The sequence below is a fragment of the Seriola dumerili genome, unplaced genomic scaffold, assembly GCF_002260705.1.
Source record: "Seriola dumerili isolate Sdu_G_001 unplaced genomic scaffold, Sdu_1.0 BDQW01000565.1, whole genome shotgun sequence".
Taxonomy (NCBI): Eukaryota; Metazoa; Chordata; class Actinopteri; order Carangiformes; family Carangidae; genus Seriola; species Seriola dumerili.
This window is the reverse complement of record NW_019174820.1, coordinates 24920-39936: the sequence shown is the minus strand read 5'-3', so window position 1 is coordinate 39936 and position 15017 is coordinate 24920. Positions and strand designations below refer to the sequence as shown.

Below are 15017 nucleotides of genomic sequence, written 5' to 3'. Positions count from 1 at the left end.
TTACATGGGATTTATGTTTTTGATTTTTCTCAAATGACATTTAACAACATCCAACCCCCCATTCTTCAAAGACAAGCTGGAGGGGATTGGGGTTGGGGATCCCTGCTTCACTCTGGATTATGTGTTATTACCGACAGACGACACAGTATGTCAGGGCTGGGAAACTGTGTGCGGGGACAAGTTTATTGGGGTGTATTCAGGACGGGCAGGGAGAGAGTTACAGGGTTAGATGATGGCTTTACATGAATAGGGGAGTGACAAGAACTGCCTCCTACTGAACACTCCAAGATCAGAGATGGTCATGGCCTTTGGAGGTACTAGGTACCCTTCGCCAGCCCAACATTCGAGGGAGGGACACTGATGTGGTGCATACTATAAATACCTAAGAGTGTGCACTGTGACAGTAAACTGACTGGTCCTGAACACGGATGCCATTACCTGAACGGGCGCTAACCGGCTCTTATTTCCTTCAGGAGGCTCGGTTCCTTTGAACATCTGCAGTGTGCAGATCTGCATTGGCTGACATTTTTATCAGTCAGTGTGGACAGTGTACTTTTTTATGCTGCCCATGTTGTTAGGCAGCAGATGTCTGACTGAACACAAAGACGATGGACAAGCTGGTCAAACAGAGCATGGGTCTGTGCTTTGGCAGGAGTCTGCGACTCAGCTCAGCGACTGTTGTGGAGCAGACTGCATGCAATGTAATATGGTAGGCCATCTTTAGAACTCAATACCACATCTTCTCCACAATTGATCTCTGGCCAGCAGAGAGCAGCTTACAGAAGGCACAACGTCTCATCTTCACTGCTCGCGAGTACGAGAGGTTGTGTGTGTAGATAGTGTGTGTGTGTGTGTGTGTGTGGTGTGTTTGTATAGTGCGTGGTTTATAGAACTAAGCTGTACCTTGCAGCAGCAGATCCCAGAGGACTCACACTTTGGTCAAACGAGGATAGAACGATGTCCATCATGCTCACTCATCCTCACACTGCTCCACCGCTGCAACTAACACAGGTTGTTATGAAAACAGAACACTTCATCACTGTCAGTACAGATTCTACCAGGGTAGTAAGCCCTACTCCTCTTTTCTTCTCTTACCGTTGCAAGCGGTGCTCTCTCCTCTCTGGCTGCTGCTCTGTGGTTACCTGGTAACACTGAGGCTTCGGAGGTCAGCCCGCGCGACCCGTTAATACGAGGCCCACACGTCACTGAGATAATAGAATCATTCGATTAAATTGGTTATTTTGTGTTTGTAAAGGATCACGCACTCAGCTGCATCAAGCAATGAGAATATAAAATCCTGAGTGAAGTTTTTATTCATAAATCCAGGTTAAACCAGTACTCACCTTAGGAGGGGGAGCACAAGTGATCGACCCGGCTGCCGACCCCGTCCCCGGCCCCTGCTTTCTCGTCCGAGGCGTCAGGGCCCGGCTGATGGAGGCCTAGTCGTACAGTGTGCTTGGACCCACACGTCCACTGAGACAGACAGAACGTCAACCTGACAAAACTACCAGTCAAATAGTCAACGCTTAACTGTGCTTAAATAACGAGTCAGGTAAGCTCGCATCATTAATAGTTTGTAATAAACCAGATCTCATAATCAAGAAAATTTTAACTTAGTCAATCGGAATAATTACTATAATTACTTTTATTTGTTATTATTTGTGTCGAAATCATCATGTGGTACTGAACAACTGTGGGAAACCTTTAGAACTGTTTTTAGGGTACACTGATGATCAGTTGGGAGGCGATGCGAACAGTGTAAACTATTTTTGTATGTGTGGGTTGTAGTGTGTTTTGAAGATAATCGTGTGGTTGAGTGCTATGTCTCATCACACACAGGTGTGGTTTACACTGAGTATGGTGTCTCACTTGGAGTTGATGTAGTTTTTGCAATTTTAGAGGCTGAAATTATCAGGGATAGTATGTTCTATTATTGTTTATAGAAAGATTCAGTTAGCATGATGATACAGTATTGAGTATAATCTATAAATCATCCTATATAGTTCAATTTCTGAGTCGAGTCGGACAGCATGATTCTATGTTATGTAACCAGAACGTTATAATTTAATAAGTATTAGGTGTAATACAGAGTAATTAACAGGTATTTACAACCAGCTAGTAATAAGTTTAGAAAAGATTAATAACTACTAAGTAATCCTTTGAAGTATTAACAACAGTATTATTTTGTAAGTCTACAGTAATTAACCAGTCATTAGGCCAGTTATTTTATGAGCCATACGATATTGACCAGTGCTAGTAACAGTTTAGTGACACACCTGTCAGATAATTAACACTGACGCGAGCTAAAAGCTTAACTGTATCTTCTGAGTTTCTCTTCTTCGGTTCGTTGCCATTGGCAGAGGTTTGTCCTCCTCTTTTCTCCTTCCTCTTGACTGTCGGTCTGGCCTGTGGTTTGAGTGTGTCTCTATTGGTGTGACTGGTATGTTGGCGGATGCATGCAGGTGGATGGGATCTCCTGTCGTGGTCTACATTTTTAGTGGCCCGGATAGGCCTCTGGACCAAGGTGTTGGCCATTGTCAAGGTTGCAGCGTGGGCCGGGAGTTGTGGCATGGTAGTGATATGAGGGAGGTGGAAAGGCGCAGGGGAGGGAACGAATCGTTCTCCTACCATCTTCGACTCCTCCTCTCCGCTCAATGTCCGGAGTTCGGTCCGAACTGTGCCATCGAGCAGTACAGTCGTGTGGATGCGGCCACACTCTGTCCGTCTTATAATAATTTGTAGTCTTTGGCTTTGTATCCTATGAGTTGGTGGTATGGAGCCTCGACTGATGCATTGGTCTGGGTGACTCCTTCAAGTACTCTATTCATCCTCGCTTTTTTGCACTCTTTTCTTTTTCTTGCTTTTTCTCTTCTTTGTACTTCGTCTGGGTGTCCAGGGGAGAGCGCAGGGGGCGTGTACGGTGGCAGGCGGGCATGGTGTGGTGGGTGCTGGACTGGGACTACCACTGAGGTGGTTTTAACAGAACTCCTTACTGGTGGTTGCTTGCGTGCCATTAGTGGGATTTTTCAATTAGCGGACGCTACGTTTGTAGCAGCAGAATGGGTGGTGTTTTGATTGATGGGTGGCGTGGGTCTACGTGGAGGGGTTGGACTCTGATTGGGGGTGCTTACGATTTCTTATGGACGGATGTGGTTCCCGTTTGATTCGTCTGAGCCGTTGTCAGTTGTGGACAATGGAGAAAGAGATACAAACGGGGGTGGGGCTGCAGCAGCAGTGGGGGGTCCCTGCCATGGTCGGATCCAGCACTGCTCTGCGACTGCTGACCCCTTCGCAACACAGGCTGCGGATGTGGATAATTACAGCTGCTCACACTGCATTAGCGACAGCTTACTGTGGATGGTTGAACAGCTACACTTTCTGCTGCCAGGGCGGCGCAGGCTTCACTTCACTGATTTGGAGGAACCTGGATGATTGGAGTCTGCACGGCTTGCCGACTGATAAGGACATAAAACAGAAACCAATTAACCAATTAAGTGAATTTTTTTACTTAGGCAAAATAATGATTTTTCAACTTCGTCAAACCTATTAAACAGTTTGTTTTCTCATGTTATTTGAAAATTATTACAATAGCTAAGGAAAAACAAACAAGCCGGCCAAATCCAGACAAGTAAACACTTGGGCGATCAGTCTTTTGGTCAATCATCTCCTGTTAATAGATCAGATCTACGCTGGACCTGTTGAACCCTCAAGCTTGTGGCAACCTGATTTAAGGTGAAAAATTGACGACCGTGATCGTATGACGTAGCAAGTACGAAAAAGATGAACTGACCGGGGGAGCGACAGTCTAGGATGCGCTGTCTGAGTGGTGAGACCATTACAGTCCAGATGAAACCTGACTGATCTTACACGCAACTATGTGTGACCCAACTTTACTGACATTGGGACTGAAGTGTGGTTGCATTGGCCTTTGTGGGCGACACTTCAGGTGCTGGGAAGCATTGTTCTGGGTTTTAGGTCTCTTAGATTCTGCTGGGGACCTGGACCTGGATCGTAGTTCTGCTGCTTCAAGACACCTGCTGGACCTGGACCTGCGTGCTTCAGCCTGCTGAGGGACCTGGACGTGCTGGACGTGGACATGTGCTTAGGGTCTGTTGGGGACTGACATGGATGTGCTGCGGGGATTGATGTGGACCATGTTGTGGGACTTGGTGACTGAGTGGATAACTGCTGGCAGCTGGCTGGGTCGAGGCCGCAGTGTGTGGACGGGATGGTTTTTAACAGCTGGCCGTCTTTGCGAGGGCAACTGAGGCGGGCCTCGGTGTGCAGAGACCTGAGTATCTGCTTGCTTTGTGAGTGGTCCAGGCAAGCTGCTGTCTCTCGGCCGTTCAGCCCGGGACCCTCTACCAAAGTGTCCGTCTCGGATGCGACGTAGATGATGGTGGTTGTTGACTAGGTCGCGGCCAGGCCTGGTGACTCTGTGCACAAGTATCTCTGTTACCTCGGCAGTCTGTAAGAGTCCGCCAGTGAAGTCGATCTTGACGGTTAAACTCTCCACACTGGACCGCTCTCTCTGCATGACAACGGTTGTGAACGTCTCCCGGGCATGAACGCTTTGAGTCGGCCGGCCGGCTGCGAACATTCGCCCCGGTCTGAAGTGATGTATGCAGCGGACGTGATGGTTAAGCTCTCCCCGGCTGAAGTGCAGTTGAGCGACAGGGACTGAGCCGCGGGCACCGCGGACTCGGCGGTAGTATTGTTTGAATAGAACCGTGTCATCCTCGTTGTCGATTCTTGGCTGTGAGGCTAACTGTTGCTTAGCTAGGCTGGGGACAGTCGGTTGACTCAAATCAACGGATTCCGTAGGTCAATTCAACTGAAATAAATCTGTTCATTATAAAATCTGCTGTGTGCTGGTGTATATAAAAGCCCCGTGGGATGAAGACGTTCATAACGGGAGCGGGTTGATAACGGTAGTGGTGTTAACGGTTAGCGGGGGGAGTTTTGGAAACTAGCCTAGCTCTGTCACAGGAAAGCGAGCGCGGAGTCCAGGACCGGAAACCACACGTGATCACGCGTCGTTAATGCGTGTCTTTCATCCTCAGACGGGGTATTGTATACCCAGCACACAAGATTTTATTAAAACAGTATTGTTATTCCAGTTGATATTGACCTACGATCCGGTGATTTGACACGACTGGCCCCCAGGACTGAGCTAAGGCTAACAGTTAGCCTCACAGACCAAAAATTGCGCAGGAGCACGAGGATGACAGCGGGTTCTATCAGCAACATACAGCGCGCCGAGCCGCGTGTGCCCGCGGGCTCAGTTCCTGTCGCAACTGACATCAGCCGGGAGAGCTTTTACCTCAGCGTCGTGCATTACATCACCTTCAGAACGTGGAGGATGTTCTGGCGGCGCGCGACCAAAGCGTCGCGTCAGCCTCGGGGAGAGTTCACAGACGCGTGATTCCCAGTGCAATGAGAGGGTCGAGTGTCGTGGGAGAGTTTACCGCAGGTTCCGGGCGTTCAACTGTGCGGACTTCTTCAAGAGCTGCACCGGACGACGAGAACATATTGGATGACACAGAGTGCACGGCCTAGGGAACCGGACCTGGTCGACAACCACATCTATCACGTGCAGCACGGGAAACTTCTGGTAGAGGGTCCGGGTAGCTGACGGACCGTTTAGAAAGGGGCAGGTCAAGAGTTATGTGGACCGCTTTCACTACCAGCAAGCATCGTCCCGCTCATCTTCGTCTTCTCCGAACGAGCTCTCCAGTTTGCATCGCCTAGAAGTAGCTCCGCCAAGCTGTGGTTAAACCTTCCCCACGATGATCCGATCAACGCGGCACGCATCGAACACTGAGCCAGTTGCAAGGCAGGGTTAATCGAAGCCAGGCATCCCAAGTTACTCTCCGCAGCATGTCACTTAATTCATTGGCATGCACAGACGGCAGTCCAATGCAGGTGATCTCGCAAATCCTGATTGAAAGCAGGTTCACTGTCAAGATGAAAAGCTTCAGCATTGCAGTCCATCGATATCTCCAGTCAGACAGGTTGTCCCAGATAGTGAGCATGTCAGTTCTCAGGTCACAGCAGGGTCTGTGAAGCAGCTGAGCAAGTCCAGTCAGGTACACTTCAGGTCTCCTTCAGCCAAGAATTAAAGGACACAACGAAAAGCTTCCCCAGCAGAGATGAAAGCGGGTGCCAGAAGTGGCCTAGGACCTGCAGCTCAGTCCAGTGGTCCAGAAGAAGTGGGTCACATGAGTGCTGGTTAAGATCAGTCAGGTTCATCTGGACTGTAATGTTCCAGCTTAGACAGATCGCACTGTCGGCTGCCCCGCGTTCAGTTTTCTGCCCTCTCGTCAGAACACGGACACGGGGTCAGTCATTAGTCATTTAAGCGGGTTGCCAAATGAGGGTTCAAGACAGGATCCAGCGTTAGTCTCATCTTTTGCACGGAGATGATTGAAGAAGATGATCACCAGTGTTACTGCTGGATTGCTGGTGTTGTTTTGTTGAGGCCTTTTTAGATAATTTTTCAATAAATGAGGAAAAACTGTTTAGGTTGAGTTAAACATTATTTTGCAGTGAAAAATTATTAATTGAGTTAATTGGTTCTGGTTTATCTGTTCCTTTCAGTCGGAGGAAGCCTAGGATCAGATCCAGGTCTCCCAACAGGGGTGAAGCCTAGGCGCGCCCTGCAGCAGAAGAGTTTTAGCTGTCATCATATCCACAGGGTCGAGCTTCGGTATGGCAGTGTGAGCAGTGCTCAGATTATACAAATCCAGGCTGTGGTTAGGTGGCAGGGTAGCAGTTTGTTCTGCAGCAGAACGTTAGCGGGGACCCACCATGCAGACTTGCCTGCTAGCAGAGCCACCCCGTTGTTGGATCTCGTTCTCCATTGTCCACAAGTGACGCAGGCCGACATTACGGGAACCACCCGGCGAGTCCGAGGTCAGACATCTGTAGGTATCCCCTACAGCGTCCAGACCCCTCACTGTTTAAGATACAGCAACCTCACTCATCAGCACACCCAGTTCTTGTGCTAAAATGTTGCGTCCCGCTAATTAAAAATCCATAAATGGCACGACAGCAGCCACGCAGTAAGAGTTCTGTTAACCACCTTGCCAGTGGTAGTCCAGTCCAGCCACACTGCCGGCCTGCACCGGTGACCCGCCCCCTGTGCTCTGCCCCTGCACCAGGAAGTGAAGACAAAGAAAGAGAAAGAAAAAGAAGGTGAAAAAGAGGGGAGAAGAAGACGGTGAGTCAGACAGATCAGGGTCGACGGTTCAGACAACAGTACAAAGCAAAGACCAAGGTTATAAAGAGGAAAACCTGGCGACAGCACCCAGTCTGACTACTGAACGACTACTCGACAATGAGCGTCGGAAAGGAGGGAGTGGGGAGAGGTGGGATGGAAGATTGGTCCTCCCCTGCTTCCTCAACTCCCTCCTTAGCCACCAAGTTTCCTTGACTGCCAGTGGTCCACCGCTGCACGACTGTTGACAAGGCCTAAATTGGTTCAGGGGCCTGAACCGGCACGATTTAATTGAAGCCGACGCAGGACGATCCCGATACCTGCAGTTCAGCCCAAGGCAACATACCACGGACACTAAGCGACTCAGCCAACCACAAGAGAGAGACAGTCAGAGAGGAGGAGAAAAAGAAGAGGACAAAACCTGCTAGCCATGGCAACGAACCAGCAGTTACAGAGAAACTCAGAAGATAGTTTGGTGCCTTTTTTTTTTTAAAGTGCTGTAGTTATATAATACAATTTTAGGCTACTGGTTACTAACTGGTTACTGTGCTGGCTTAATCAATGGCTCATCACATAATAATTCACTGGAGCTGTATTGACTGGTTTAATTTACTGGTATGAACTTACAAAATTAATTACTGTGTTGTTACTGTCAATTACTATAGTTGATAATCTTTTCTACTTATTTTACTCAAATGTGGTGTAATACTGGTTATTAGTCTGATTAACTAACTATGTTTAAATTAAAGGTCTGGTTACATACCCCAGCTTCTCATGACATTAGTCCGAGCTCAGATTTGTTATATATGGAATGATTATAGATTATTTTAGAATATTGATCATCATACTAATAATGACATTCTTTTATATAAATAATAGAACATAATCTCTGATATTCATCTTAAAATCAAACAGTACGAATAAACTCAGAGTGAGACATCACATAACTCAGGTACACAGAATGTGTGTGAGAGACACACACACACACACACACACACAACACAACACAGTGTTACACTGTTGCAATCCTCCAGCTGATCATCAAGTGTATAAACAGTTTAAATGTGTTTCCACAGGTTTGTATGACGAGTGATGGACTCGCACTAATTATAAACAACAAGTATTTTAGTGGAATTATTCTGATTGACTAGTTAATGAATTTGTCTTGTTTAATTAACTGGTTTATTACAAATTAGTTAATGAATGCAGAGATACTGACTCGTTATTTAAAGCACTAGTTTAACTTTGTTCGACTAATTTGAAATCTTGTGTTTAGTTTGTTGGTCAAGGTTGACATCTGTACGTCTTCCAGGGAGGGGGCAGCTACAGTCTGTGGACTCAGCCTCCATTACTGCCTATCTGCCCTGGGGGCAGGGAGCCGACGGTGTTTCAGGTTGGCCGGGGTTCGCAGTCAGCTTAGGCAATCAGGCCTCCTATCACGTGAGTTTCCTGGTTACGCCTGGCGTTTATGAAGGAAGAGGCACGGGGCCGGACGGAAACGGTCCCGGGGCGGGATCGATCAGCTGGCATCCCCTCTAAGGTGAGTTCACTGGTTTTAACGATTGTTATTGAATATAATAACTCATCAGGAGTTTTTTTCATAATTCTTATCATTGATGATCAGCTGATTGTGCATCCTTTGAACACGCAAATATCAGTTAATCTGAGTTTCAATTTCTAGGTGACGGTGGGCTGTCAGTAAGCGGGCGGTCGGCGCGAGCGCACGACCTCCGACGACTCAGTGTTACCACGGGTAACAGCAGAGCAGCATGCAGAGAGGAGACGAGACCGCTTGCAAGAGGTAAGAGAAGAAAGGGAGATAGGGGCTTTACAGGCCTGGGTTAATGATCTGTACTACAGGTGTATGAAGTGTTCTTGTGTTTCCATGAGCGCATGTGTTGTTTGCAGCTGGTGGAAGCGTGGTGAGGATGAGGAGCTGATGGACATCGTTCTTCCTCGTTGACTCCAAAGTGTTGAGTCTTTGGGATTGCTGCTGGACAAGGTACGCTTGTAGTCTATACGACACGCGACTATAACTCACACACACACACACACAACACACACACACTACATACATCACAACTAAACTATCTCTGTACTGCAGTGCAGTGAGATGAGACTGTTTGCTTCTGTAGCTGTTTCTCTGTCTGCTCAGAACATTGTGGAGAAGATGGTTGGTATTGTCTAAGATGGCCTCATCTTACATTGCATGCGGTCTCTCACAACAGTCCTGAGTGAGTCCAGACTCTGCCAAGACGACCAGCCTTTTGGACCAGTTGTCCAGTCTCTTTGTGTTCATGCGTCAGACATGCTGCTGCCCAGCGGAACTGCAGCATAAAAGAGTACACTGGCAACCCACTGACTGATAAAAACATGATGCAGCATTGCAGATGGGCACACTGCAGCTGTCAAGACCGGAGCCTGCTGTGGAAGAAAGAGCCGGTCCTGCCCGTTTCAGGTAGATGGCATCCGTGTTCAGGGCGCAGTCCAGTTTACTGTCAGGTGCCACCTAGGTGAGTATTTATAAGTAACTTGGCACCTAATCAGATGTCTTCGCATGAATGTTGGCTGGACTGAAGGGGGTGGACCTAGACCTCCAGAAAGGCCATGACCATCTCCTTGATCTTGGAGGTGTTCAGAAGGAGGCAGTTTTGTCACTCTATTTCCTGAGGCCATAATCAGATCCCTGTACTCCTTTTTCCTGCCCGTTCTGATACACGCCACAATAAAATGTGTCCCTGAGACACAGTTACAGCGGCTGCATATACTGTGGTGATACTTGTCGGTAATCCACAATCCAGGATGTGAGCAGGGATCCAACATCTCCCTCCAGCTGTCTTTAAGCAATGGGGGGGGTTGGATGTTGTTAAATAGGCATTTGAGAATCAAAGACATAATCCTCAATGTAACTACCTGGCTCATCCAAGTAGAATGGGCCTAGTGGAGCATGAGTAAAGGACGGCTCATCCACTGCAATATGTTCTTTGTAGGAGCTGATGTAGGAGGTCTAGTGCGATGTTCAATCCTGTGGCCTCAGAAGGTGGAGAAGCAGCCGGCTCCAGGGTCTTCATGAAGTGTGATGTGAGGGCCTGTAGTCATTTCTCAGCCCGGTCGTCTACTTGGGAGGGACCGAGAGAGACCGTGCTGTTTTCCACAAGGACCGGGACCGCTCCCTGTTTGAGGCTTATTAGGTTGAAGATCCTTCTGGAGAGGGCTCAGCCAGCTGGGCTGCACGAGTCCTTTAACATCGTCGGACACACATTGGCCTTTTCACATCACCTGATGTTGCGCTGGCTGTTTTCTCTTATAGCCAGTGATGGTCCTCATCCCTTCCACACCTCTATTGGTGATGTTGTTGCTGACTTCCTCTTCCTACTTTCTTTTTCTAGATCTTCCTTCGCTGGCTTTAATTCTCTCTTAAGCTCATGTTGAATACACCTGAGCTTTCTCCCTGTCTCCATGCCCGAGGCCTCCTTTTCTGGTGGAGAGGGTCAGATATGTTACTGTGATCCAGAGTTTCTTGGTTGGAAAGCAGTGTAACAGTTCTTGCTGGTATTTAACAGTGTCCACTACAGAAGTTAATGTAGTGCCATGGTAGCATTCAACCATTCTATCAAGGTTAGGGTTAAGATAAGAGATTGTAAACAGGACAGGAGCAGAGAGCAGGAGAAGTCTAATACCAAGTTATAGCTCCCCTCCCAGGTATAGCTTTAGGAAGGGTAGTCTTTGGCTCTCCCTGTTTTCAGCTGGTACCTGAAAAGCTCTGGGATCTCAGGTTGTAATCTTTGCTACTTTGCATGATGTGAAAACCTGAATTATCTGAACTAATTCAGATGATGCTCTGTTTATTTAGGTTTGAAATTAAAAAAACAAACCCAGAACAATCAGCTGGATAATAGTTGGCTTGTTTCATTAAACCATGTTTCTCTTATGTAGTTAACTCTGTGTGTGGGGCTCAGGCTGCAGCTTAAATAAACACCTGGAGACTTTTCTCTGTATGTAGGAGAACTGATTTCAGCGTGTGCGTGTGTGTGTGTGTGTGTGTGTGTGTGCTGCACGGTGCTCCAGCGTGACAGAACTACCAACCCCCACCCCTCACACACATGTAGATGAACATCATAGACGAATGTCTTATTCAGAAACAGAGTTTGTGATAAAATGTGAGAGAACTTCTATGTCACAATAACAATCAGGAAATCTATTTTCTTAATTTCTCCAGTACAGAGAGCAGAACCGATAACATCGGAGCTTATCAATACTCAGGTCTTTAAATATTTAACCCTGGAGCCCATTTAATACCGAGTACCCATCCCTAATTATATATCTCATCTGGTTTGGGATTAACCCAGGATGTTCCAGGAGGACCCCACTGGAGAGAAGGCCACCATGACCCCACCCCTGATAAATGACAGAAAGTGGATGGATGATTAAAAGTGTAATGAAATTTATTGTGTTGTTAGAGGAACTGCTTTTTTATTTTAGGGAAGGTGGGCCCCTCCATTGTTCAGTATGATCCTGCAGGAAACCTGGTTTTCAGGTGGAGACACAGTCAGTCTTCACTCAGAAACACTGTGTGTCCTCTGGTTTTTAGGTGGAGCGCAGCGGTTCAGCTCGGACTCGGTTTCCGGACATTTACCGTGAGTATGAGTCCCTGCAGGTTCAGGTGAAACAGGCCGCTCAGGATTACATCATCAGTCCACAGGGTGGAGCCACACCACTTGAGGTCAGAAACATTGAGGTGAGAGCTTCTACTGGGTTCTACTGTATGTACAGTCACAAACGTTCTGTTGTAGGTTGGCCGTAGCAGCATAGAGGTCCGTAACTAGGTCACTGTTCTGTGTGATTCAGGTCGCCAGGTGTCTAGGGATCCTGGATGAGGTGAACAGGATGAAGGTTGTTGCTGGAGCATCTCCCAATTGCAGTCTGACCAATAAGAATGTTCGATACATGGAGGTAAACAAGCTGTCAGTGAGGTTAGGTTCTTCGATCCTGTTTAGATCTGGTTCCAGTTTATATTTGGCTCCAGATTGGATCAGTTAACATCTGGATCCAGGTTAGATCTGGTTCCAGTATGTTTACCTGCTGTCTTTGGAGTGTCCTGATTTCAGAGACCTGGATCTGTTACCTGTTGTACTCTGATAGAGACCAGGACTGTGACAGTTAAACCTGATCCAGGTTCAGTCTGAGTTCATCAGAAAATATGTCTTCTAGAATTCCAAGATGCTGCCGCCGTCAAAGAGATTCAAGATGGAGAACAGTGTTCCCGTTCAGCAGAACGGTATCGAGACACACAGAACAAGTACAGTTACTGCACTCTACTACATCAGTACTACACTCATACATTTGGACAGACATATACACATAGACGCCACATTGGTCGCTTCAGCCTGTTGCGATGATACGATAAACAAATTTCAGCCTAAACTATCATGATTCTAAGTAAGTGTAGAACAAACTTTTATTTTAACTCCACATAGATCATAAACCTTTGAATATAAAAATGTTCCAGAGCTTTTTATCCAGAAAATTTGCAGCACCTCCATGTGCTTGTTTACAGACCAGTCTTGCCTGTCCAATATGGCTGCAATTTTGACGTATGATATAGCAGCCAACTAGGCGTCTACGTGTAGATGTCTATGGCTGGTTTCTTTATGTCTTCGCACTTTTCTCTTCAAGGTGGTTTGACAGTGACCCCCGTGACCTCTGTGACCCCCGTGACCTCTGTGACCCCTGTAAACTCGTCTCTAAAGTCCTGCTCAGTCTCTGTGTCTCCTTTGGTGATTCCAGGTGGATCAAAACTATTGACCACCACCGCTGACTCTGCCTCCAGGTAAGCTGACGCTGCTGCCACCCTCCTAGTGTACAGGTAAAACAGCTGATCACATGGAGATGTGGTGTTAAAGCTCAGAAGCTGGTGTTGCTCTGTCTCACCGACCTGAAGGTTTTGCTGTCTAGTGTGTCGGTGTCACACCTGGACTAGGTCTACAGAGCTGATCTGGTCTTTCGAGGTATGAATGTGTTTCTCTGGTCCCCCAGCTCTTCTGGCTTCACCTCTGCAAAGATGACATCCACCAAGGCTCCGCTCCCTGCCACACCTATGGAGATCACCCCAGGTGAAGATCAGGGGGAGGGGCCTCCACAGACTGAAGTCCAAGTGGAGACTCTACCAGCAGGCCAGGACCAGGTCCTGAGCACCACTGACATTGCAGCCCAGATGAAGGAGCTGGAGAAAGCTCTGGGTTCAAGTCCTGAGGCTACCGCAGACACAAAGACACTTGAGTCTGGCTGCGTCCAGACATCTGGATCCACCACAATCCAGACACTGGAGTCAAACACAGCCCAGGCTCTGGAGTCCAGCACAACCCAGACACCTGGATCCACCACGATCCAGACACTGGAGTCCAGCACAGCCCAGACTCTGGCCTCCTCCCAGCTTCAGCAGAGGGACTCATCCCAGTCTGATTCCACCACAGATGCATGTGAGGCCAAAGAGCTGCAAGAGGGACAGGAGATCTACATCCAGACTGAGGGGCTGACAGTCCAGCTGGCGGAGCCTGGTTCAGACCGGATTGTCATTGTCAATGGGCCAGATGGGACCACGATGCACATCCAGACTCCAGAGGGGGTCCCCCTGGAGGCAGTCCAGGCCTTGCTGGGCATTGAGGCGTCAGACGGAGCCAAAACTCCTCATTAAACTCTGAACAGGATCCAGACTGATCTGGACTGAGTAGAACCAGAAACTGACCTGAACCACTGACAGTGAGAGTCTGGATGTTTAAGGTAGTATTCATAAGGTGGTATGACCTCCCAGGTGCTGTCAATGGACAATACCTTAAGCTGAGAGTCTTACATGTCCGCACAGGTGAACATCAACAAAGAATTGACAAACACCTGGATCCGTGAAACAACTGGACCTGCAACAGTCCTAAAAGACAAGTCAACGAACAGGCATCATAAACACACCTGTCAGTCTGACCAATTAGCAACTCATGTTTCTTGCAGCGCCCCTGAGGACAAAGTGGGTGTAAAGAGTACCCTGTAGCTAACAGGTCTTCAGACTGCTGGTTTGTGGCTTCAGGTGTTTCTGTTGGTTCTGCTGTTTCATATTAGCACTTGAGGACAAACGGGATGAACTGTTCCTTTAATATCAACCTGTTCTGGTCGGACACTGTCTGTGACATCAGACTGAACTTTGCAACAAGTTGAAGATCTTCCAACAAACACCTGAAGTTTTTTTTCCTAAAATATCAAATTCTGTTCAGAAACCAGAAGGCTGCAATCTGTAGTCGACGTTCAGCTCTTCATATTTAATGTTTAAACGCTATTACCCTGAGAGAAATGATCAAACTGTGAACGTGAACCTGAACAGGTGAGGACACAGTAAACCTGATCAATGAATCCTGACCTCAGGTAAACAGATTAAACATCTAAATATGAGCTGCATCACTTATGATCAGTTTGTGGTTTATATAATACAAACTAGTGTCCCCTCTGGGCTGCCGTACTTATTGTCTCAGTTCATCTTGATGTTTGATTGGTTCATTCAGTTCTCACCTTTGATGATGTCATCGGCGGCTTGACAGGAGGTACCTGATCTTCCTGCTGGTTTTTAAGGAATCTGGAGTGATTGTAAATTTGTAAACTTTTTTTTCTCCAGTGGTTCCATATTTGGACTTGTTCGTTTAAAAATAGAACCCGATTAGTTGGCTGTTTATATGTAGATAAATATGAAAACAAAGTTTAAAAAAGGTTGCACTATTTTATTACTTTTTATAAAACTTCACAGCAAAACATTTTC

The 15017-nt window shown here is 47.3% G+C and overlaps 1 protein-coding gene across 1 annotated transcript in view; it reads left to right on the top strand.

Moving 5' to 3' along the window:
- The window catches only part of znf839 (zinc finger protein 839), a 20863-nt gene extending 5892 nt beyond the window's left edge, over positions 1-14971 (top strand). The window contains exons 6-10 of the mRNA XM_022764712.1: positions 11811-11957; positions 12068-12172; positions 12431-12518; positions 12896-13049; positions 13256-14971. Coding sequence (XP_022620433.1) covers positions 11811-11957; positions 12068-12172; positions 12431-12518; positions 12896-13049; positions 13256-13913 — 1152 coding nt within the window. The 3' untranslated portion in view covers positions 13914-14971. The remainder of the gene's footprint in view (positions 1-11810; positions 11958-12067; positions 12173-12430; positions 12519-12895; positions 13050-13255) is intronic.
- Positions 14972-15017: the final 46 nt, after the last annotated feature.